Source organism: Apiospora kogelbergensis (assembly GCF_038363985.1).
Source record: "Apiospora kogelbergensis strain CBS 113332 chromosome Unknown utg000013l_segment0_segment0, whole genome shotgun sequence".
Taxonomy (NCBI): Eukaryota; Fungi; Ascomycota; class Sordariomycetes; order Amphisphaeriales; family Apiosporaceae; genus Apiospora; species Apiospora kogelbergensis.
The window spans coordinates 1-26470 of NW_027117430.1; the positions used below are offsets into that span (position 1 = coordinate 1).

Sequence of the window (26470 nt, forward strand, 5' to 3'; positions counted from 1 at the left end):
CTGCAGGCGACCAGCGAGGGGCGCACCGTCTCGAGGATGCGCGCTGAGGAGGTGGAGCCAGGTGATGGTGAGGCGGACATCTTGCAGGCTGGTGGCGTAACAGACAGGCGCGCGTTATTGCTGCTATTGAATTGCTATAAGTATGATTAGTAGGTGTTATGGCTTGTGGTATTGTTGTTGCTGCTGCTGCGGCTGCAAGTGGCGAGTAGCCTCGACACGCCCCACTCGTGATGTTCTGAAGCCTGCCATTCTCGCTCATATGAGTCGGACCCAGTAGCACTCCCTGGTGGTGCAGGAGAATCTGACGTGATGGTTCGTGAGGCATGGAGGCTTGTTGAGATGGCGGAGGCGGAGGTAGGGGGCACGTCTGCGACTACATAATTAGCTATCGAGTCCAATACGATGTTACTGGACAGTATGCACATGTTATTTAAGATGTCACACCAAATTAGTAACTCGATTCGAAATATTACTGTGTAGAACTCGTCAGGCATCTTCCATTTTGATGTTGAATAGAGTTCCTCTGGCATCAGGAGACCTTGGCCCGACCATCCAGTCCTGCATCGCCAGCCACTCGTTCCAATTCATTTCCGCAGGGTCAACGATTTCCTTCTCCGTGACATTCTGGAGCGACCGAGAAACGGAATGCACCTCGCCTCCCCATGTCGTAATGTGCTTTCACGTCGAGCCAGCCTCGCTGCGCTCTTGGCAGCAAACAGAAGTTCCGGCGTTCCACCTTGTGCATTGACCTACAATCTACGGCCCAGCTATCACCAAAAAACATATGCAGCACTGCGGAAAGTCCAATCCCGTCACCACGAGACGTCGTATGTAGGGATTGAGGGAGACGCTTGTAGGCGGCTGGTTACTCGGCATGGGCGTTGGAGTGGCTGCCAGCTGCAGGGGGCGAGCCGCCCATCCTCGAAGTGAGCACGCGATTATGTTCTTTTGGAAACGGGCTGATGTTGATGAATGCCGCTACGGCATAGACGGACGGAGTGCTGCGCATAGTCCAAGAAGTAGCTAGTGCACACGACTAGAAGTGCGGGCACGACCTGAGTATGTCGAACTGCTGTGATTTTCTTCCACCGAAGGAACTCGATGCGGAGGGGCCTGGACAGCCACCCATGCTCCCGTGGATGATGCGACGGTTGTGCTGGGGTTGGGCCGGTTGATAGTAGAACATGGGAAAAGGGGAAGTCTCCATTATCCCCACTTTGTTAAAAGAAATGAGCTGACAGAAGTTTTATCTCTTAGGCGCAGATATCATAGAGGTTCGAGTGTAAGGTAGAATTGGGGCAACCGCGGGCGAACTTGAAGGATACCCCCCACCAAAAGTAACTGGTTAGGTAGCACCCACATGCCAAATCAGTGCCGAGCAAGCTTAAGTACGGGCGATGGAGATACGCCTACATTGGGTATGTGGACAAGAAGCGGCTGCCAAGTGCTGGTTGCAACTAACACTACAAGAGAAACTTTCGCACTGGGAAGTTTCCTCGTTATAGAACAACGGATGGCGATTTGGGAAATTGCGAAAGTGTTAGAATGCAGACTGTGAATGGATGGTGGCAAGCGAATTCGCTATAGGAGATGAGTAGTTTTTGGAGAAAACAAAATCAGGACCCATTGATAGTCAGAAGAAGGAAAGAGAAGGGATCAATTCCTCCTGACTCATGGCTGATTATTGCATTGCTGAAGGTGAGTTAGCGATGTTGGCTGGGGAAAGCATGCACAATGAGTCGAAGTGGTGCACACGCTGAAGCGCAAATATCGGGCTATATCATTAGCCACCAACATCGTAGGAAGTTATATTGAAGCGGGTAAACCACCAACGACCACTTCCCGGGCAAATGAAGCCTACCCAGGTTGTTTTCCTTATTTTCCACATTTTTCTTTTGGCGGCACTTAAACGAAGAAGGAAGAATAAATTATTTTTCAGTCTTTGCTTGCACAGTTCCGATCCCTACAACGAAACGTAAAGAAAAGAAATAACAAACTTTCCACCCTTAACCCGGGGCAACAGCAGCACTAACCCCCTTCCCCCGCAAGGCAATTGTAACTTTACCCTTTGAGACCCCTTCTTTTGCTACCCATACCACCCAACACATTATATCCCTCACTGCCAAGCAAGCAGTTCAGAAAAGTACCAAAGGCGGAAGAGTGCCAAGGGTCAGTGCCATGAATAACCGCTCCAACTCATGCTCGGATTCTCTCTATATTGAGCATGCAAACCCGAATCGGCAAGGACAATTTATTGCTTTGATTTCGTTATGCGGGGGATCAAGTGAGTAGCGGGCTATTTGAGTGCAGTATTGGTCTGTTGCAGAATCAAGAAGATGAGGAAATGATCAAAGGAATATTTTGGGAATTGTGGTGAAGAGAGAACAGAGTAATACACCAATTCTTTAAGAAATGGACAGCAAGGAAAGTTGTATATATCGTCCAGGGAACCAACTTAGAGAACAGGATTAACATAACCTACGGTCCAAAACTGACCATTCTCCCGCATCATGGTTGCCCGGTAGGTTTCTGACTTTTGGTGGAGCACAAACTATCATGGTAATCACCAAAAGCATGAAGTATTGGTCCAACTGTTGGGTAAGGGCTCTTGCTTTGACGGGGTGGTTGTGGGCAGCTTGATGGTAGTGAAGTGCATACTGGCATGCGAGCTGATGCCTGCATTCCGGCGGGAGGAGAGCAGCTTCGACTTCCACAGTGCCTGTTTATGACCTGGGAAAGCTCCCGTGATCGTGGCCAGTGCTTGGTCTCTGAGCCTCACTGCTTCATTAGATTGGCAGCCTCTTCGTCCGAACCAGACTAGGGATCCATATCTACCGATGGCGACGTCTTCGAGAGCTTGCTAGGAGGAGCTGTTGCTATATTGTAGCCGGTGGCCCGGAGCCTTGTCGGTTCTGATCCTGCGACAATGCTCGATTCCACCGATCCGATAGAATTGAGCGGATGCGCGACGAAGCCGGCGTGGTCTTATTGTACCTCCCGCCACCACCCGACCTCAACCCTACCGAAGAGTACTCTCGCCGAGCTGAAGCGATTCATTAAGCGCTCACTGGCAAGAGCTTGCGGATGCGCTAGAGCTAAACTTTATGGCATTCCTAGACTAGGTGTTCAGCAGTGGGTAGAGAGCTGTGCACGAGGTCATTTTCGACATGCTGGTATACGAAACGTCGCGCAGCACCCATCTTGATGCCTTTCTGTTCATACAATGTAGCGTCCCAGGTTTCCTATACCAACTCAAGATCAAGGCCTCCCTCTAAAGCCATGTCACAGAACTTCTGGGATATTCTAGGGGGTGAACCATTCGCGCCACCCCTAAACGAAGGGGCCAGTTGCAATACTCCCTGGGACGGACTCATCGAGAGGACGCAGGAATCTTTGTAGTTGGTAATCGTCTTCGACGATGAGGCCCAGCACTGACGATGGGCCACCAACAGTTGTACCAGGCAGCACATTGGCGATGTTGATAGGCGGCACTTCAAAACTTGTATAGGTTTACTTTGTCCGTCCATCTTTCTGTTGATCCTCCACGTAGAGCAGGTCAATGCATATCTTGAGGCACATCGTCATGCGTCTCTAACGCGTTACCGTCTTGCATACCAGCGAGACGCCGAAGATGAGGCGCCTCAGTTTGTATCTCTTCTTTGCCTCACTGTCCCGCCAGCAGTATGGGCCTACAAGCGGCGCCCCCGGCATCGCATATGTAAGTACGCACACGACGCCATGGAAGAGGTTCACCTGAAGAATCAACGTGCCCGTCAAGCTCGTGGAGCATCAAGTTGGTCGACGATCCATTTCGATACGTCCTCCCGGCCGCGTGGTCTGCTGTGATGGACCTGCTTCGGGTGTTGTCTCCGTATAATTGAAAGAGATGGTAATACAAAGCTGTTTCCGACGCGCAAGCAGATAGCTCCAACTTCGAAGCTGTTTCTCTAAAGTAGCCCAGTTAATATCCAGTCCGTCGTAACGTTTCTTCAGTTTTCGCTTGCCGGTCACGGACTCGACCATCCTAATATCTTCCACTTGGAAGGATCTATTGGCCGGGAGCTTCTTCTTGACGACATTCTCGAGTTTTCGCCGTAGACTGGATTCCCAAAGTTCCCGCGGCGAAAGCACGACGTCTTCTCCCGTGTCTTCGGCTTTACTTCTACGATTGAGAGTAACCTTCCATTCGACGTCATATCGGATGTGATTCGATCGGCTTCGTCGGTTGGATGTATCTCTAGTCCCGTTGGATGACGCGAATGAAGGGTTCCTTGCTGAGAAGTCTTCGCACTCCGACTCGATCGATTGCTAGGTTGGGTCTGAATCACGCCAGGTGAATCGGGTGCGGGCTTTGGCTGTCAAACAGTCTTGCATTTGCGAATCGGCTAATCGGGGCGATAACCAGTCGTCATCTTGGCCATGAGAGCTCTGCGAGTCGATGGGAAACATGGTTGTTCGGCTGCCTGTTTCGACCGCAGAGAGGTGTTGAGGAAGGAAGGGAAAGAAGCAAAGGAACTAGGGGAGTCGGTTTGTCGGGAACTCATCTTTGAGAGAGCCCTGTGGCAGCCACTGTGGCCGAGCAGTTAAGTCACCATAGCGCTGCTTGGCACCAGTGCTTTGAATCCGCCAGATGTTGGCAGCCTGCTAGCTTAGAAATGAAGAGCCCCATATTACAGGCGCTATCCACCGTTGCAGTGGGCTGGATCGGCCTCGACGGATCGTACCGAGCTAACTAGAACTTCATAATGGTTTCAACGAAGCATTGAGTAAGGATTCGAAGGCGATGCTAAAAGACCGCAGTCCATCAAACAAGCCAGAGTGAGCATGCCTCAACTAGTTCTGGGCCATCATGGAGAGGTGCGAAAACTACAGTTTCGGCAGAATAACTGCTGGGTGCACCTCGTTTGCGCTACAGTAGTAAGAGACCTGTACGGGATGGTCGGCCGTCTTATCGGTATTCCGCATCTTGTCGCTGGTGAATATCATCCAGAGGAAAAACCCATAAGACCGAACGAATGAAAGTTGCGAGTGCTCACGGCTGGGAACTCGCTCATATTGTAATAACAGGGAGTGAAATGCGCGCCGAAGACAACGCTGACCGGATTTATATCAAAAGCTCTGTTTGCGGACGCTGACAGGACTTGTGGAGCATAAACTAATTCAAGAGCATAGTAGTCGATTTATGGATGCACAAGGTAATATGAGCAAAGGCAGAATTTGGCTCTGTACTTACGAGCACGGCGGGGTATATGGTATCAGCAGCTACCCCTGCAAAGTGGATCCAGAACGGAAACTATGTGGAGAAGGACCTTCAAGCTGGCCTGCCAGGAAATACTACTAACACGGGATCCTAAACAGGAAAGTGCTGACGGAAATGGAGTGACCAACTGAAAATGGAGCATGCATGGGCTTTAGGTGACAAGTAAGCGATTCAAGAATGTACCGTAGATTAGCGATAGTTGCCCTTTCGGCTTCGCCGCCCGGGCGTTAATAAATTTGTGTGTGTGTGTGTACTTACACATAATGTCAACAACCCCCATGAATGAAGCTCGCCGATGTCCTCAGGTTTTCTGCCAGTTTCGGACAAGTGCGCCTTTAGGTCGAATGCATATTTTCCAAATACTGCGTTAGCATATCCTTCGTTACTTGATGTCGGATGCCCACAAGCTGAGGAAGGGCGATATAAGCTATGTGAGCCCGTTTGGCTAGGTGGGTATTGGTAGGTGTCCATGCTGGCAGCTCTATCAATCGATTTGGCTCTCGTATTCCCCTTAAGACTGTCTGATTTGCTTGGGCATTGATCCAGAAACGGATGCGTGTTTTGCATGAGACTGGGTGCTCTCTTGACCTTTTAGTATAGCAGGGTGAGTTTAGATCCACAAACAGGTTGATGTCATGATATCTCTAGGCAATGAAAACGATCGTGCCAATAACCAGCAATGTAAAGGAAGTACACCCTTTCGTAAATAACTAAAACGCGTCCAAATGTGAATCAATACATTATGCCGGACTTGTAGGTCCGGTTGTTGCAGTACAGTACGGCCGAACCTTTTTGAGACAGGCCTAACGTTACCACTAGACAGATGGCATCAGTTCGGCAGCGGTAACCCCACATGTTTTGCTCACCAGTTCTGGTGTGCGTCGAACCGACTTCTCGGCCTCTCCAATGCTACAATACCGTACAGTTTGTCCTGCTACTGTCAAAGTGGAACACTGAATGCACGCAGGCTGGATTGCATAGGCGAACGAGCTCGAGTGGTTTCTGGCAACGGCTAGGGTTGAAGAGACCATGTATTCTACTTGTATCCACCCCATATTACACCTCAACGGATATCCTATACAGCATACGAGCGACTGTGAGAGTGAATGAGTCTAGAAACGCGCGACTACGGAACCCTACGGCCAGCGGCAATTAATCGCCGATTCGATCAATGAGCACAACGAAAGGGACGACATTTCGTGGTACTGGTGTACTGGTCTATTGCGTCTGCATTGGCTTTGCTCACGGATCTAGGGTCTTTGACTACAAGCTGGAGCTTTCAGTCCGGATTTCGAGGACGTTCGCACCTTTCCCCCGCCAAGTGAACCAAGTCAAGCTAAACAGGGGTGGAGGCTGATAGAACTCAACCGATCGTATCATGCTATGTACTTAGATGTTTGGCGATTGAGCTTAGCTAGCACCCGAGCGGGGCATTGTGGATATGACGTATATCATCCGCTCTACTAACGTATGGACAGAGTCCAGCAGCCTCTTTGCTTCGTTCGTAAACTATCATTAAACCATCATTCAAATGGAGGGACAGTCTGTACCCAGAACGAAACAACAATGGGATCTGTTCACAACGTGTCGTCGACGGAGACTTCTCCCTCCCGCTGTTCTATAGCGGATTTTTAGTGGACTGGACTTACCAGATATCTTCATCGAGCAAGCTTGGGCTACGACTAGTCAATACACAGCGCCTTTTATACCCTCAGCAGCATTAACTAACCACTACGCGATATCTGAGGTGAGCTTTTTCTATGAACTGGAAGCTATCGGCCCGTCCCGTACTCTGTTAGTCCGAAGTCTATAATTTTTAATTTACCAAGCTCAATCCAACGACTTAGGACGACCAGCGAAACACCAAAGCTAAGGTTGCTCGACTTCCCAACTGATCAATGCGCAGGGAACGTTCCATCCAGTTTTCCGTTCTCAGAGTGCTCTTCTCTTCAATGCACAATACGGCCAGAATCAACATCCTATAGTACTATGGCCACAATCTATCCGCCCTGCCGACGCACATAATTCTATACCGACACAGACCTCGTCTAGAATGAGCTACGATGCATGCTCCTCACAGCAGGCAATAATTCATACGAGTTCAGAATATAGTACGTCTCAACTCTCGGGGCCCCAGCAGCTTCCCACCATTGGAAGACCATGTCAGTCACGATGGCGAGCACATTATAAACCAGCACCGGACTCGAGTCTCTATTCAACCTATCCTTCATCGACTCCGAATAACAACCGATTGTGTTCGGCCCCACAAGAAGAAGTTCTACAAGCAGAAAATACGCGCTTGCAAGCACAACCTGAGGCATATCAAAATGGCACCCCCAATGAGCGTTACACCCAACCGCAACCCAGTTTTCGCAAATCATTTACTTTGCGTACAAACAAGATGGAAGAGAGACTTATGCGGCGACGCAAAAGGGAGACTAGGATGTCCGCCAATGTTCTGATGAAGCCTGCTTTGGATGAGCTCCAAGTCTTGGAGGAACGACTGCAGTGCGCAACGCAGGCGCAAAAAAGACTTGTTCAAGCGACCTTGCGTCAATGGAAGCAATCTGGGCGGCCGTGACACGACACGCGACAAGCAAAAACGCGAACCTGGTTCACGAGAACCGAGTCGTGCTACCGACACAGGAGACACAGTTTGGTTCAACACGCCAGACACCGATCGGGTTTCCCCACGCGGCGATGTCCTTGGTTGAGTTTATTAACCGGCCTAGGTTCGCTAACATATCCAGTAGTCGAAGCTTCTGTCCTCACGACCAGGGGGTCACGGGAGCGCAGAAGGGACGACAGTAGTGTTAGGTTGTTGGTTACTGAACTAGAGCTGAAAACATGCCTCAACATAAGCATACACAGAGCTGCCTTGTGATATTTGGCGCATTAACATGTGCCGCGTCTTCACCCAAACTGCATACCGCTGAGACTCGTCCGAAGGTCCTCCAGCATTCCCACCATCTTCTTTGCCAAGGTGTCCCGCTACAATTTGCGCCTGTGGTCCTTGTAGTAGTCTGGCGTGCGCTTCGCCGCATTCTGCACAGACCCTCTTGGACGGCATGCCTGTGACAGCTTTACACCGTTTCCCACCATTCTGGGAGGGCACTGCCGTGGTTGAGTCGACATGATCGGCGCCAAGGGTCTTCTAGCTGGCACCCAGCTGTCCCAACGTATAGCTCTCTGCAGCGACGCATCTATCGCGCCGTGGTCGGGGTATCTTGTGGGTGCTGGCCGGCCGCCTGCATTCGTCACGGCGGTTGGCGCAGTGTTCGTTGTGGAGCTAGGCTCGGTACGGCCGGGCTGCCGCTCCACCGTCGGTTGGGAACCTGGAGTGCCTGCTGTATGATGAGCGTCAACGGTCAGTCGACCATGCAGTCAATAGACGAGAATCATGCTTACCTTGCGGCCTTCGCGGCGAAGGCAGCTGCCTCGGACCCTTCTGTCTCATCGGACTGTTGGGAATGACAATCCCGCCATCCTCGTCGGGGATGACGTCGTAGACAGACAGAGGCTCTGCCGTGGCAGCGGGAACTGCTGCAATATACTCGGGGTCGGTTTCGTACTCGGCATCCGCGTCGATATCCATATCGGCTACAGCATTCGCGTCGTCGCCGCTGCCCGACTGAGCCTCGAAATTGATGGCTTCGACTTGGCCGCTCGATCGTGTCGCTCGCCCGTGGCTCGGTCTCGCGAGTGGTTGACGAAACTACGGCTGTCAGCAACGGAGTAGGAGGAACTCGATGGAACAGTAACTGGAACATGGGGACAGACAATCATGTTCAGGTCCGGCACGCGCTGCCCGCGTGGGACGTGCATCGCCGTCTCCATCCGTTCGTGCGTCGGGTTCCAGTACGCAAGCGCGCTGAAGACGTCGCAGTACCGCCCGAGCTCGCGTGTTTTGTTTTGCAGCGACAAACCGCTCTTTCGAACCTTATCTTCCTGCGCCTTGGTGTGGGCCATGACGGAGGCCTAGCTACGTAATACGGTTCGGGCAACTTGCTGGAACCTCCTGGGGCATATTCCTGGAGCGTCCATTGAGCTTCAATAGCGTCCCACGTAACGGTAGATATAGCAAGTGTTGGTTTACGGGTGCGAAATGTTGATAACATGATGAGCTCGAGTTGGGTGATCGTCGCCAGGGCAGCTGCTGATCCGGTTCCGAACCCATGTTGGCGAGAGGTTGAGGAGGAGAAGTTCTTGCGCAGTTCAGGAGGGTTGGGCAGTTGGTCCAAAAATGACGCGGGGTCGCGAACCAGCTCTACGCTAATAACGGTCGGTTCTAGACCTAGCCCGCTGGTTGCGCTAGTGCGCCATCGCGACCGGAAACAGCACGCGAGGATCTTCAAGCTCTCGACGGCAGTAAGGGCCAACAAAACTCAGGACCGAAAACGGCCCGTGAGACTCTTCGGGCTTAAGCAGCAAAAAGACAGTACTGTATGTTACTGGATGATTTGGTTCCATTCGGAATCGACGCACTTCGAAAAGGGTACAATGAGGGACTACGGTCGTACCATGGCCGGCCAGCAGAATCTGTGGTTGCAGATACCAACACCTTTCCAGCGACCCAACAGCGTAACATGCTACAGAAATGGCTCGCCATGGCATATCTGGCTTGTAATGAGGCCGCTAACTTGGGTATAGGTTCATGCTTTTACCGCGGAAATCCTACCATAGAACTTACGAAACCCTTAAAAACAACGTACTACCGAAAGAAGAAGTCGGAACCACACATCACCTGTCCGTCTGCATCACACGAGCCAACAAAGGCGGGCTATGCGTTCCGCTCATTTCATTGTCGTGTTACAGCCGCCCAGCTTGCTCCCACTGACGCAAGGTCGCTTGAGCAAGCTTAGATTGTTCCGGCGTCGCGTACTGAAGTTGTTTCTCCAAGCCTTGAAGCCTATCCAAAGCAGGCTTCATTGAGACATCGGCGGATGCCCTAGCCTTCCTTTTGCGTCGTCTTAGGAGTATCTCTTCCATCTTGTTTGTACGCAAAGTAAGTGCGCGAAAACTGGTTTGCGGTTGGGTGCAACCTTGATTGACGGTGCCGTTTTGATATGCCCCATGCCGCGCTTTCCAGGGCATATTTTCTGCCTGTAGAACTCGTTCTTGCGGGGCTGAACACAATCGGCGGTTATTCGATGTTAATGAAGGATCGGTTGAAGAAAGAGCGGAGGCTGGTGTTCGTTTAGGATGTGCTCGTTGTCGTGAGTGACGTGAGCTTCCAACGGCGGGAACAGACTGGGGCCTCTCGAGTCGAGACGTACTATATTCTGAACTCGTATCAATCGTTGTCTGTTGTGAGGAGCATGCACCGTAGCTCATTCTAAGTAAGGTCTGTGTCGGTATTGATTTGTGTGCGTCGGCAAGGCGGACAGATTGTGGCCATGGGGCCAGGGGATGTTGATTCTGGCCGCATTGTGAATTGAAGAGAAGAGGAGTGTGAGAACCGAAAGACTCGATTGTTTCCTGCGCAAAAGTCAGTTGGGTAGTCGAGCAATCCTAGCTTTGGTGTTCTTGCTCGTCCTAAGTCGTTGGATTGAGCTTGATGGAAGAAACTACCGACTTCGGGCGACCGAGAAAGTACGTGACGGCCCAGTAGCTTCCAGTTCATAGAAAAAGCTCACCTCAGGTAACGCGTAATGGTTATTTGGTGCTGCCGAGGGTATAAAAGGCGCCGTGTATTGAGTAGTCGTAGCACAAACTTGCTCGTCGAAGATTTCCTGGAAGGTCCAGTCCGCTGAGATCCGCAATAGAACTGCAAAAGGGAAAGGGCTCCGTCCACGACATGTTCTGCATCAATTCCATTGTTGTTTCGTTCTGGTTACATACTCTGCCTCGTTTTAATGGTAGTTTGATTATAGTTTACGAAGCAAAAGAAGCTGTCCATGCGGTAGTGGGGCGGATAACACACGTCATATCCGCAATGCCCCGCACGGGATTCTCTTCCGAGTTTTCCGTGAATCGTCCTAAGGTTCCATGTACATTATTGTTGGCCATCGTGATGCGGAGGTTGCCGCTCCTAAGCTGGTTCATCGACGCGGTTCTAATACTTTTAATGTATATGTTGTCAGAGTTTGTTCTATTGCGCGGCCTATGTGGGCCTTGATGCTGCGGGGGTTCATGACTCGGAAGTTGGCTATCGTTAGAGGTCTCGGATGTTCAGGTAGATGCGATAGTCTGTGGATCTGTTGATTCTGTATATCCATGACTGGTGCGCCTCTAACAGCGATCACAGTGTATGTCCGAGGCATAACACTCTGGTATTGCCGGCCCGCGTTTTCATCTTCCACGTCATCTCCGCCGCTTGTCTGCCTACAATTTGCCGGCCTCTCTTCCGGCCTCCTTTGCCTCTCTTCCAGCTTCGAGATCCTTCTGCGAGCTTGTTATGGCTGCCTCACTGAGGAGTTGCCCAGTTGCGCGGCGTGCTCGTGGTATCCGGCAGGCCATGCGACTTCTTTGCGTCCCATGGCGCCGTCATAATGTCCCGCGCTGGATTGGGCTATCCATTCGATATCAGGCTTGTTCAGTTGTCCTTTTGAGGTTCTTTTGAGTGTTTTAGACTGCTGTTTTCCAAAACTTTCGTTCTCGCTTTGTGGTTGTTCTTTCTGGGGACCCCCTTGGATTAAACGTGTCTACTGTGGGTTCTCGGCATTTTAAACGTAATTGGTTAGTTCCTTGGAAATGGCTACGTGGCGGCAAGCTCATAGTCATCGCACAGCACCCAGTTCACCAACACAACAGGCAGTGTTATTAGCCAGTCAGTCGTTGAGCTAGCCTCCCTTAAAACCTTCACAAGCACCAACGAAACGCGGAGTTCTTCGGATTCTTCCCTTGACTATTGGTCCAGTACCAGGTAAATGCTACTGTTGCCAAGAGGAAGGAAACATTGATGCTGACACAAATTCTCAGTTGTATCTGGTCGCTTGACTCTGGAGTTGGGGTCTTAGAAGACACAATGTCGGCTACCATGGGTAACCCCACGAGTGCAATTCCGAAACTGCCTCTCGAGATGCGTCCTCGTCAAGTAATATTGCGAGACCGCCAGACCATTGCTAGTATTATTCCTCTTGTGTCCAAAGATCAAGTGCCGCTCACTTTACTTCGATGCCTTTCAGATCGATTCGCCAAAGAAATTAATGATGGTGATACATATCCCATGCTTGAGCCAATGTCCCTAGATGATTTTTCATCGTACTGGTTCCAGGATTTCGCTGCTATTATGCTTCTTGGCGACATCAAAAGCCCTGAGAATATGATGGTTGAAGGAAAGGATTGGTCCAAGGAATGCCTGGGCGCTTTCCATATCAAACCAAATTACCCCGGGCGAAGTAGTCATGTCTGCAATGGCGGCTTCTTGTTCATGGATGCCTCGCGTAACCACGACGTGGATCGACTTTTATGTGAGAGCTACATCGACTGGGCTCCCAAACTTGGCTACTCCTACTCAGTTTTCAATCTCGTCTACGAAACGAATGTTGCATCGTGCACAATCTGGGATGCACTCGGTTTCGAGCGCATAGGCCGAGTAAAGGGCTGTGGCAGACTCAAATCATATCCCGATCGCCTCGTGGATGCCATCATATACGGGCGAGATTTGCTGGCAGAAGAAGACGCCGAGGGGCCTGCAAGTGAAGATCGTTTCGACAAGATCAAGTTCTACCTTAAGCATGGTCGATATCCAAAGGGGGTCAACCCGTGCTGTCAAAAGTAGGCTACGGAGCGCCGCGACACACTATAAGCTTCTTGACAACGGTGTACTCATGCTCAAGGGAAAGGAAGTCATCAGCGACCAGGTGCATCAGATGGAGATTGCCAAGCGGATGCACGAGATTGGAAAGCACTCAGGCATCAACAAGACGACAGCTGTCATCGCTAAGCAGTACCACTGGAGTCGCATCAAGGAGACTGTGTCCGACGTTATTAGGTTATGTCCCGAATGTAGCCATTGCCCTGCATCTCACCTGGTCCAACGATCTTGACAATTATAGCATGGCGAATCCCATCCCGAGTGGCGTCGCAGGGCAGACGCTAAGACGATCCAAGGAATTTGCCGGGCCCAGAGTCTTTGGGTGACAACCCTCTCTGCCTGGCGTCTTGCGCTGTACTCACCATGGCTCCTCAACACTTTGAATTCATCCTGGTAATGGCCATTCTCATTCGCGGCTTTTGGTTTAACCATCCCAGTCGCATCATCGTATGCTCCCCTGTCTCGTGGTTGTTAGGCTCCTCACCATATTCGGAGAAATTTGACACACTCCCAAAAGGATCAGTGGAACCCCACACGGCAGACTCTGTCGTGCATGCTGATAGCCCACTCAGATGCCTCCAAAAGTACGAGGGCGGCTTTCCTCCCTAGCGGCTGGAAGCAATTTCCCAACGTACGTCGAAGATGATATCAAAAGTTTGGAGGAAAATGGCAAACATATGCCAATGCCGTCATCAATAGCAGCAACACCATACGACTACACATTCGTCGACAAGGACACACTGTCAAATGGTTTTAAACACCTGCGGCTGATGCGCATTGGGATAGCCTATGGCAGTCGACGCACTAGCAGTACTGGATCGCATGAGGGGTTACACAACCTTGGAGTGCTGTGAAACGCCGCAATACACCAAACAGGCACGAAGAAATGTAAATGATCCTATGTATTCTCGGACAAGTGTAAGGATGACTCCTCGCGAAAAGATTACGGAGAGGTACGTATGTGTTCACAGCAAGGTTGTACGGGCAATAGAATGGCGACGAGTCACCCACGTTTGCTGCGCTACCTCACCATTGTCTGAATGGATACGATGGCACGGTTAATTGTATTGGCGGTTGTACCTGAGCGACCGGACATAGGGCTATCCACCATAACGATTTTCTTCGTTTGAAATCTTGACGACATGTCTAATTGAATAAATACTGCATGAATGCTCTTATCATATAAAATAAGACATACTATGGCTTCCCAGTCTGCGCTCTTAATGCTTATTTTCGGCTCCCAGAGTTTCATTGAGACACTTATACATGCTACAATACTTAGGTTTCGCTCTTACTACTAATGGCCTCCTGGGGCGACTCGATCATCGACATTTGATGCGCTCGATCGTTGCCGCCATCTCCATATTCCAAAAGTGACGGGTTCAGTCAGAGCGGCGAAGCTGCAGGTCATGCACCCAGGCCGGCATGGTACACTCAATACCCAGACACAGCAATCTGCCTTGTCGACAGGGATCTATTGTCCCTTAGCCGTCAGATTCTGCTCAGCAGTATCCGAAAAAGCCTTCATTATCTTTATTTCAATCGCGTCAGCTCTTATCATTATAGCCCCAAGAGTTGCCTCAAAAGCGCAACCGCTGCGTTCTATCTTATTCGGGCCGCTTCTTTTCTCCTTCTTTCGTAAGGTTGCCCACCGCAAACATCACAACGGCGTGTGAGCACATCTCGGCACTACTTTCATCACCCGCAGTATACCACGACCCCAGCGTTACGTCGCCGAAGCCAACGATTCTGATGACTCATAATCACCGGATGATGATGAAGTGTTTGACGTGGGCGACGCCGAACCAGATCACGGGCCCGATGTCTCGAGTTTCCCAGGTCCCGACTTCGCATGCGTCGAAATTGACTATGCGGGTATTGAGTATGACATTGAGCATTCACTTCACCTTTTTGGCGTAAGGCTCAATCAGGAAACGAGTACGGGTGGCAGGAAGCTACGCGGCGTGGCACACCATCATACGAGCCCCGGTGATTCATATCTCCGAGGAATACCGCTCCGTGTCTGTGGAAGTCTTCCCGCTCCATGGTAGTCTTTAGGCTCGGTTGGGACAAGTCGTCGTGTATATGAGAGAATACGATTGATGCGACAGAGGATAGAGGGTGCATGAAAGCTGAGAAAGACAGCCATCGAGGGAGGAGGACTGGTAATTTAAGAAACAGTATTTGAGCGGTCACTGATACCAAACCAGTCCCGGGTTTCAAATTATCAATTTCATTTCCAGCCTCCTTTTGTGGTGGTAACATAGGAGATCGCAGAGTCAGGAGCCTAGTCGGAGTTGACCTGATAAGTCCGGTTTTCTGGGCCATTGACTGGCACACTAACTCCGGGAGAGTAAGCTGAGAGGTGGAGCCACGGTTATTGGGGAACGGCAGGATTTTAGAATAATACTAATCAACACTAATAAAGTACTTTGTAGTTCCGCGCATGCCGACCTCGGCGCGCCAGTAGCCATTTCGATGCTTCTAATCACGCAGCACCGCTACTGAAAATTCCATGGCTGGAATGAATTCAAGCATGCTCGGCATGCTGAGTCGGTAGGGAAACACGTCCTTGGAGCATGGGTTCGTTCGGGTTAAGGGACAGTCGCAGAGGTGGTACATAATCTAGCAGTTGCTCGACGGCTTGCGCCTGGGTACTGTCAGATGGAAGGTATCGGTACCTTGGAGGCCGATGAACCGACCAGGACCCACTAAGGGAAATATGTACTGGAACAACCGCGTTGTACCCAACAGACGGACAGTTCAACCAGATACAACCAATCACGCGTCTGACAGGTACAGCTCGCCAGGGTACTTGCTAGAGGATTGAGTGACGTGCAACATAGATGGTACGTATAGGTCTAAGAGCCCGCATAGAGGTCCAGCGAACTGCTACGATCATTGACCCTACGCAATCCTTAGAACATCCATGCTCTTCGTGCCCCGTTTTGAGCCGATCAAGTACATTAACGTTAATCCAGAACGGTGAACCAGATGAAGGAGCTAGAATACAAACTCGACATGTTGCATAGTCAGTTGAATGGAATCCTGTCAGAGCCTAGGATCATGGCCTCAGTCAATCAACCCACTAAATTTTAAGCGTTAACCACTGCCTGTCAAGAGTGCCGACCTGTCCTATGCGGGATTGCGCGATCGAGCCCGTTCGAACGCTCTTCTATCACTTTTAACAACACTTACCATCGCAAACATTAGCCATATTGACAACCGCACAATGGGCACAGACACCGAAAGCCCAGACTCATGCGGAGTCGACTCCTTCATCCTAAAAGTCGAATTTGATACACGAGAGTGCCGACACATCTGCGCCCCCACCGGCTCGACTATTCTCACACCCGACACATCACATCGATGGCCCTCGACCTACACCTTCTCCAAAGCATCCCTGAATACGCCTGCGCAACCCAAACAGAGATGCAGTACGAGCGTCCAGTTACGATGCATGGCAATTGCGCTGCCGAGCGCGCAAAGCGGCTCAAATGATTTCAGGGGTCGATTATGAGCTGGCACGCACGCCGGCAATGAATGCCCTACGCTGGGTATACTTTACGCCGATTATAAAGCCCAAACGCAGGACCTCGTCCGGTTCAAGGCAATCAGACTCATCGCCCTCGTTCTACGCACCCGAAATCGCCATTCAGAAAACAAGTAGATGCGATTCATGGCAGTCTACGGCATGGCCGACAGTTGTTACGAATACGATGCTAGCGAGGAAGAGGTGTGCGTCACTCCAAAGCCTCTGTCAGAGTCACGCCTTCCGCACCATCATGACGCTCGACACGTTCTCGACACAACCGATGAAATCAGCGCGATCTTGATGCAAAAGCTCGAGGGCTTTCAGGAAGACTTGCGGTTATACCAGTGGGAGAAGAGCCGTAGCTGTGATGAGTTACAAGACATGAAGAACGAGATGACGCAGGAGCTGTACATGGCCAAGGGACAGGTGCTGGAAGAGCTCGCGTCCGCAACGATGGGGAGGATGGAGGGGGTGGAGGTGTGCCTGCCACAGCCGCCATCGGAACCCCGACCCCGACCGCCATCTCCGCGACAGCCAGGGTCTCACGCAGTGCTGGGGAAAGTGACGGAGGATGTGACGGAGGAAGTGATGGAGGCTGCACCAGAGACGGGGCATGTCCCGCGCTGACTGAGCATACTAGGTTCGGAGCCTGCGCGGCCGCCAGGCTCGCGTGACACAACGGGCTCGAGTCTTCCGCACGTCGAGGCCTAGATATAGTCGCGCTTAGATTGCGGGTATGGAATGCTAATGACATGATGCGCTCGAGTCGGGTGAAGCGGACCTCGCCAGGGACCTCGCCAGGGCACCTGCTGATCTGGTTCCAGAACCCATGTTGGCAAGATGGATTTCGGGCCCAGCTTCTCTTCGGCGTGTCTCGACGAGGAGAAGTTCTTGCGCGGTCTGGGGAGGTTGTGCAGTTGGCCCTCATGGCGCGGGGTCGCGAATTGGCTCTGAGCTTACGTTGCCCACTATTGCGCTAGTGCGCCATTGCTACTCTTCCGACTCTGCGCCCCTACAGCAGCAGGGACTAACAGTAGTCAGGACCGGAAACAGCCCGTGGGCGTATTCGAGCTGATGCAGCAGAAAGACACTACTGTATATTACTGGATAAATCTGGTTCCATTTGGACTCGGCGCACTTCGATAAGGGTACAATGAGAGACTACGGTTGTGCGGACCGGAATGGTAGTTTGGCCTCCCAGTATCATTTCTGCATACTACTCGGTGGGAATTGGAGGGACCCCAGAATGCCTCTTGGGAGCCAGCAAGTGCGCCACGCCCAATACTAATTAATACGCTGGTTGAACTCGTCTCCATCAATTCGTCGTGGGTTCGGTACCTGTCCGATGTCTGTTCAAGGTCATTGTGTGGCTGCCGACGTGAACTGCCTGGTGGAAACCAGGTGCGGTCCATCGCATCCATACCTCACTCCCAAGACCAATGATGAGCATGATATCGTTTCAGCGCATTCTTGGATTGCGGCCCACAGATAGCTTCTACTTCCAGCGTGTACAAGCGGACTGCTGCCGACATCGTTCATCTCCGACTCACCTTTACGATGCAGAAGGAATGTATACAAGCCAAGATAATAAGGATCACATAGAGATTAAGCCAACGCCAAGCAATAGCCAGTAGTAAGAGACCCTGAATCAATCTTGTACCTAAATGTGTATGTATATCTTTATATCAGTTGGTCAATGGGTTCATCCGCCTCGTCAAACCCTCCTTTCTCTACAGCTGCCCACTTGTCATTCATCTCTACGAAGTTCGGCACATGCGCCCATCCGCCGCCACGCCCCAAGCATCGCTGCCGACGGTGCGGATGGCGTAGAAGCGGCCCTCGGGGTCCCACTTGCGCTTGATCTGCAGCAGGCGGTCGTAGTTGGGCCCGAAGAAATGCTGCTGCCAGTTGGGCTGGCGGAAATCGGCCTCGTTGACGTAGGCGCCCGACCCGGGCGTCACCGCCTCCATCTGCGGCACGAACTCGTCCGTGATACGCTTCTGCGCCGCCACCATGTCCGCCCATGGCGCCGCGTCGTCCCACGCCGTCGTCAACTGCATATGCACGCCCGCCCGGCGCCACGCCGGGTTCACCGCGTTGGCCACGGGGAAGGGCGCCGTCGCGTTGAGCGCGTCGCCGACCGCCAGCACGCCGTGCAGCGTCAGGTTCTTCAGCACGGCCTGCAGGGCGTCGTTGTCGTTCAGCAGCACGTCACGCGGGATCATGCGGCTGCCAAAGTTGTACTCCTCGACTGCCACGTGGTCGTAGGGCAGAGGGCCCATGTAGAGGTCGATGTGGTCACGGTAGCTCAGGGTCGAGTAGCTGACCTTGTGCGCGATGCCCAGCTCCGTCAGGGCGGCGATGAAGGGGGCCAGCACCGTGTCCCGGACGTAGTCGCCCGTCGCGTTGTAGACGGTCACGGGGTTCACCATTAGCACACTGCTGGCGACGTAGTAGACCACCATGGCGCCCTGGTCCGTCATGTTGGGGACTAGCGCGTGGAAGCGCGACACGGCCTCGTAGAACTTGTCCTGCGTCGTGGCGGCGGCGCCCATCTGCAGCGTGGCGCCGCCCACGTTCACGTCCGGGTGCGCGCGCACCGCCATCGAGGTGACGACGCCGAAGGTGCCCGGGCCGCCACCGCTCAGGGCGAAGTACAAATCCTCGTTTTCGTGGCGGGACGCCTATCTGTGAGAGCGCCGCCATTCGGAAGATCTACCAAACCATGTGCTCGGGACTCGGAACGACGATAGCCAACGGCACAGCACGGAGGTGCAACCTCAGGGAGACTGGACGCTGGTCAAAAGGAACTTTATCCGCAGCTAACGTTAGGCAGTGACAGCTCAGATTCGATCTGGTGTGATATTATCGTCATATTTATCGCGATACCTACAAGCAGCCAAACGATGGGGAACGTGGGGAGGAGTGTGGAGGGAAGAGTTGACATTACAGTTGACATCTGCCCTGACAGCGACAGCGAGGCACAGCGTACAGCGCACAGGTAAGATTGAGCGCCGGACTGTCTATCCCAACCTGGAACCAATACCGTAGCCAAATGTGCCGCAATCGTACTTGAGAATTGAGGGTCCGGGGGAGGGGGTAGAGAGAAGTAAGATCGATAGGGCCAGCTCGGTTTGGCTAGTGAGATTAGAGGATACCTCTACTAAGGCGTAGTTTACTGTACAACCGGCCGATACAAGAAGACACAAGGGGAGACGGGCCTTGGATCGGACAATTGATCCATGCTCCAAGTTCGTGAAGCGGCAGATCAACAACCCTTCGGCAAGAGGCTGAAAGGGCCCCCGTCTTCCGTTTGACGGTGTAGCCACAGCTGGGCGGGCCAGCAGATTGGGAAGATTCGCCGAGTCACAACTAGCCATGTCATTCTAGGCTTTGCAATAGTTCGCAGCTGGGTAGCATCGTTGTCTTCCCGGTAGATTCCTAGTCTAAAATGGCAGGAGAGACATCCCAACTGGGCAATACTAAAACATGCAATGCGGGTGAAGGGTTGTTGGAACTGCTTTGGGGAGTTGCGCCTAAAAACATACCTTCCCACCATGGAATCATGGCCCGATGTGTCAAGCCCTCCCACTCCCCACTCCCACATCGAGTCGTCATAAACAGGCTTGTTGATATCGGAATGCATAGGAAGAAGAGTCTCCTGTATCATTCGGTCACACAGCGGAACTGCGAAGCAGCGAAGAAGCGAAGTAGGTAAGGTAATTGATGTAATAAGTGCTCGTTGGCGAACTCATGTTAGGTGTTTGGGGCTAAAACACTGCCACACCCACCCAGCCTAAAATAGGCTCAAGCACTACAGCAGCCTCTAACGCATTGACCCTCTGACGGGAGCAAGGAAGCGAAGTAGTGCTCGCCCAGAGAATAGAGTTGAACGGAAAGAGCTTCCGCTTCCTGGAACATCTAAGCCATCGTGCCTGCAGATTGCCTTGCCTGATGCAGCAACAGAGAAAGAGAAGAAGAAAAAACTTAGATTGGTTCCCAACTTGACTCCATCCACATCTCAATAATTGTCGGTTCGCCTCCGCAATGTTTAATATCAGGAACTGCAGACATGATACGAGGTGAAGGGGGAGGGGAGTCAAGGTGTAAAATTGAAAATTGGGGGGGGCTTTTAATAATCCATCCAATTGTGGCCACTGCGGAAGCAATACCGGTCCATCTCGAATCTGTCTGCTCTGACATATGGGCCTGTTCCATCAATTGTTCCACTTTGTCATATCAACGCCAGACACTCTTTTCTACGTATTATATCTCAATCACCACATATGATATAATATAGGCCTATATGTATGTCTTTATTGATAGCCGAATCATCCACAGTTTGTATGGCCAAGCGTGTTTCCCTGTCGAGCGCAGTCTCAAGTTCGGACTTTTGGACGTCAGACGTTTGGACCTCGTTGACACGATAGTCCCTGTCACATAAGCCTTAAGGTCATCCTGCCCCTCTTTCCAAGGAAGCCGCCCTCAAAACTAAGTAGACCTTGTCCTCCATTCATCATGGCGCGCCAAGACATGTTAACGTTACCTGTCCTACCTGTCCTACCTGTCCTACCTGTCAACTTTCGAATCGAGCGGAGGCGGCCTACTACTATTTGCTTTCGCTCTTGATCCCCTCGGAGCCTCTTCAAATCGAGCCAGCAGCCAGGAACCGGCAGCTAGTTTCTCCAGCTTGTTCAACATCTCATGACTCGGCACTTAAACAGCCCGCTCACCACTTAATTCATGTTGGCGATCCCGGCTGAACTCCTCGGTGGTTTACATTGCTTCTTAGTTTTTTTCCCTCTCTTTCGCGCTTCCAACCTCCCTCGCCTTCTTGGAATTGGTCAATGAAATACGAAACCAACCCTCCCCAAACATTCGGGCGACCTTTTGGGCGACCGGACGGTGTCCGACCACTGCAACCTTCATTAGCCCCGCCGAGTCTTTTGGACGTCCACTATTTATGCACGCCATGAATGGTGGCACTTCTTCAGCGTGAGCCCTCACTCGTCACCAGTCGTTCGCACCGATAAAGCGAAACACCTGCATCGGGCATGGCACACACACGCGAATCTCCACCACGTGTGAAATATCCGCGATGAACACAGGGATCTGGCCAGTCAGGGCCTCGACCTTCTGTGATCCATTCCCCTTTTTCCCTGCCCCTCTATGTGGCGTGCTAGGGGTCCATGCTACCTACCTATATACATGGATAGCTCTCCTCCAGGTGGAGATCCATCTCCAATCGCCCTAACAGCATGGAACCCAGGTGCCACAAAACTATCAAGGACGGAGAGTTAGTAGCATTCTTATGTTAATAGCGGCGTAATAATACTACTCAACGATCAGATACCCCTTCTCGTTCCCCCTGTAGACGATGTTGTATTCAAATGCAAACCTGCACAGTTCAGTCTAGAAGATCGCCTGAGATAAAAGTTGAAAATCTCTACGCCGGCGTAGATCTGAAGTATATTTCGATCCCTCCCTGCTGCTGTGGGCCTCACTCTTGGAAGAGAAGGGTCTAAAGTGTTTGTTTCTCTCCGAAAACATTTGGTTCAACTCGATCCTCCCTTGCCTTTTAATGGGATCTGCAACATGAGGTTGTCTACTGGAATTGCCCTACTCGTGAGCCTCGCGTGTGCCGCCGCCCAGGCACAGCAAGCTACTGGCTCGTCAGGCGCCGCCAATCCCCTGGCAGCGTTGCCGCTTTGTGCTGTAAGTCTTGGTTCTCTCGATACCTATGTCAAAGGTTGGCCTGTCAGTGTGCGATGAAGTCTCGCTTATACACGACTCCCTAGCAAAACTGCCTTCGCGCCGCCATTGTGCAATCAACATGCGCTCCTGGGAACCAGACATGTTTCTGCACCAACGTGCCGCTGCAAAGCAACGTCGAGGCCTGTGTGACGATTAGCTGTACCATCAAGGAGGCCCTGTTCACCAAGAACCTGACGGCGACCAACTGCCACGCGCCGGTCCGCGACAAGAGCGAAATGTACAACACCATCTCCATCACCTTCGGGTCGCTGTCCGGCTTCTTCGTCCTGGTGCGACTGGCCTTCAAGCTGTTTGTCCTCAAGACCGACATTGGTATGGACGACTGGGCCGTCCTGGCCACCGTCATGGCTGGCATCCCGAGCTCCGTCATCAACACGCACGGCGTCGTGCCAAACGGGCTGGGCAAGGACGTCTGGACGCTCCGCGACGACCAGATCACCAATTTCGGCAAGCTCTTCTACATCTTGGAGATCCTGTACTTCTCCCAGGTCTCGCTGGTGAAGCTGTCGCTCTTGTTCTTCTACATGCGCATCTTCCCCGGGCGGGAGACCCGCCGGCTTCTCTGGACCACCGTGGTGCTCAACTGCCTTTTCGGCATGTCTTTCTCCCTCGTCGCAGTCTTCCAGTGTTCGCCCATCCCCTTCTACTGGGAGAAATGGGACGGGCTCCATCAGGGCACGTGCTTCGACATCAACGCCATGGGGTGGTCCAACGCCGCCATCTCCATCTCCCTCGACATTTGGATGCTCGCGATCCCTCTATGGCAGCTGAGGTCGCTAAAACTTCACTGGAAGAAGAAAATTGGCGTCGCTGCCATGTTCAGCGTCGGCACCTTGTAAGTTGCTTCATCACCCGATCCTCTTTCGAATGCTCTATCTTGTGAAAGGGGGAACTGACACAACATTTCGCACAGCGTCACCATCGTCAGCATCCTTCGTCTCCGATCGCTCGTCCACTTCGCCGAATCCCGCAACCCTACCTGGGATCAGTTTGACGTGGCCAACTGGTCAACGATTGAGATCAACACAGGTACGGACAACCCCTAACGAAAACCCCCTACCTCCCCTTTCTCTATTAATCATTACTGACTGTGGTTTCACAAATAAAAGGTATCATATGTGCTTGCATGCCCTCAATCCGCCTTCTGCTCGTCAGGCTCTTCCCCAAGGTCCTTGGTGGATCCACCAACGGGAAAAGTCAGTACTATGCGAGCAACGCCGAATACAACCGCACCAACCCCAAGAGCGGGACTAAGAACGCGACCCAGTCGCAGAGCCAAGGGAGACGGCGACATCATCTACTCCCAGTCCTACACGATCGAGTACCAGAAGGATAACGACGAGGCCAGCCTGGTCCGGATGGTCGATCTGAGCCCAAAAGGGGCCATCAGCTCCAAGTCATCCCGATTCAGCAATGGGTCGTTTTAGACTTGGAACTATTCTCTTATACGACCTTTATTACCTTTAAACCTACCAATTTAAATATCAAAAAAAAGACAGACGATGTGGATTCACTACCCTGGAGCGAGTTCCACCAACCCGAGCTGACGGGCATCACGTATCCGTGCCTGGTCGGGCTCGGCTTCCTCGTGCTCGTACTGCGCCGCATCCTGGCCATTCTCGTCTTCTATAAGTGCATGCCCCGTGTATGCAAGAACATCAAGGAGGCGCTTTTTATGGGCTACTTCGGCCCCATCGGAGCCGGTGCCGTCTTCTACCTGGAGCATACCCGCCATCTATTCCCCAAGATCGAGAAAGCCGACGAAGGGGAAACCAATCTGCTGCGTGCTATCGGTCCCGGTAGGATTTCACCACAACCTCCCCACTTCCTCCGCCCCCGACCCGTCTCCCCCAGACCGCCCGACTAACGGAACGGGCAGTGGTTTACTGGCCCGTCCTCTTCTCCATCGTGGTGCATGGCCTCTCGATCCCGGCCCTCAACCTGGTGTACCCTCACCATCAAGCTTGACAGCGCCAAAAACCCCTAGCCAGAACAAACGATGACATGTGCAAACCTGGTGAGGAATTAGCTGTTCGCGCGGAGTACGTGTATGCGGCGTGTTCACAGGACTCCACCAGGGTGTTTCGTATCATAAGCTTGCCTGCGATGACGTAGTAGAATGGCGTCGGCGAGACATTCGATTTTGCATGGTTAACGATGGACAAAACGTAGAAAAGCGTTGGATGCAGCGTGCCGTGTTCTCGTTCCACTGCCCCGTGCCAGCGTGCTCTGCATCCTCTCAGCGACCATACAGGACTCTCGTACCAACACCAGTGGCGGGCTGGCGGGTTCTCTCGTCCATGCCCGCCAAGCCGCCCGCCGAGGCCCGATGATGAGGCGTCCACATAAGGGTAACCTGACCTTTTTCTTTCCCCCACACTTTCTTGGCCTTGTCTCCATGGCGGTCATCGCCACGCAGGCCTGATGTTATTTACTGTTTTGTTACCTGCGCGCCCATCCGCGCTAGTTGTCCGGCACAACGATAGTGCGTTGGACGTGCCGCCATCCTTTCCCAGACTAAGAAGTAGGTGTCGCGGGGTTGTTTCTGGTTTTCTCACCAGCACTGTTTAGGTGGTGCATCTGCAGTGCAAATGGCCGGCGGATTCTTGCAGTACCATGAGCCTGGAAGTAGGTGTTTCTATTCCCTCCCGCCTCTGGGGCGCTGGCTAACCGTCTTTAGTCGTATCCATCCTCATCCTGATCTCGTTCTTCACCTTCCTCTGGCTGTCCAGCAAGATATCCGGCAGACTTATCCATGCCAGCATCATAGGCCCCATTGTCACGGGCATCATATACGGGCCGCCCCTCGCGAACATCCTCCATTCGGAATGGCAAGACACGTTCCTATACCTAGGCTTCATCGGCCTGATCCTTATCATCTTTGAGGGCGGCCTGACCGCGCGCCTCGACCTCTTGCGCGCCAACTTCACCCTGAGCCTCGTCGGCGCCGCCATCGGCGTTATTCTACCCATCGCCTTTAGCTACCTCTGCTTCCTCGGCTTCGGCTACGGCCTTCATCCTGGGCGCCGCCCTTTCCACTACCAGCCTCGGCACCACCTTCGCCGTCATGGCCGGCGCCGCCGACGCTGTGAACCTGTCTCAAACCAAGATCGGCGCCGTGCTGGCCAGCGCCGCCGTCATCGACGACGTTATGGGCCTTGTCATGCTGAGCGTGATCCACGACCTGGGGGAGCTAGAGGGGGGCGGCGGCGTCAACCTTGGCTGGCTCATCGGCCGGCCCATTGTGGCCTCAGCGGCCATGACGGTGCTGACGCCGCTGCTCGGCAAGTTCGTCTTCGCTCCCGCCTTCCGCGGCCTCGTCGAGCACCACTTCGCCAAGTTCGACCACTACCCAACATTGGCCTCATGATCCTCGTTCTCTGCGCCTTCCTGGCCATCGCCTCGTACGCGGGCACCTCGATTCTGTTCGGCGCTTTCCTCGCCGGCGCCTTCCTGTCCTACCTCCCCTCGAAGCACCCCACGGGCCCCTTCGTTGTGTTGAGCCGCGAGGAGGGCGAGCGCGAGAAGGATAAGAGCCCCACCTTCGTCCACACCTTCGAGTACTACTGCCTCGACTTCCAGCAGTACGTCCTAGAACCCCTCTTCTTCTCCAGCATCGGCTTTGCCATCCCCTTCCTCGGCCTGTGGCAAGGCCAGGCTATCTGGCACGGCAAGGCCCTCGTCGGCACTGTCGTGCCCGCGCACGATTGGCTGCACGCCCTCCACTCCCGGCGCCGGCGGCCCAAGGGGAGGCCCGTCGGCCGTGGACCCCAAGGCGGACCCGGCGGCCGAGAGAGGCGCGGCCCAGTTGCATCTCGTGCCGGCCTCGCTCCTGGGAATGGCCATAGTGGCGCGCGGAGAAATCGGCCTCCTCATCATCGAAATCGGATACAACAACACATCCTACGTGTCCAAGGCGGCCTTTCTTACGGGCGTATGGGCCATCCTGCTTAACACCATTATTAGGGCCTGTTGCCGTAGGCATGATATTGAAGTACAAAGGGAAAGCTCTCGCCGCAGGATCTTGGGGTCTTGTTGAAGCTCCCAGTGTTGCTGGAGAAACAGGTGACAGCAGGGAAATGTCCATGGCTCCTGAGAGAGAACATGTCTGAGTGTTGAGGCGAAGCTTATAGAAGATCTA

General features: G+C 52.7%; 2 protein-coding genes across 2 annotated transcripts; one reads left to right on the forward strand and one right to left on the reverse strand.

Annotated features, from left to right (window-relative positions):
* Positions 1-3789: 3789 nt before the first annotated feature.
* PG998_014718 (uncharacterized protein) lies at positions 3790-4449 on the reverse strand (the record flags this gene model as incomplete). Its single annotated transcript, XM_066881534.1, has 2 exons — positions 3790-4274; positions 4329-4449. 2 exons carry the CDS (start codon positions 4447-4449, stop codon positions 3790-3792), a joined length of 606 nt encoding a protein of 201 aa, XP_066723379.1.
* Positions 4450-12227: 7778 nt separating this feature from the next.
* PG998_014719 (acetyltransferase) lies at positions 12228-13345 on the forward strand (the record flags this gene model as incomplete). The annotated part of the gene is made up of 3 exons (XM_066881535.1): positions 12228-12959; positions 13012-13196; positions 13261-13345. 3 exons carry the CDS (start codon positions 12228-12230, stop codon positions 13343-13345), a joined length of 1002 nt encoding a protein of 333 aa, XP_066723380.1.
* Between the last annotated feature and the right edge of the window lie 13125 nt (positions 13346-26470).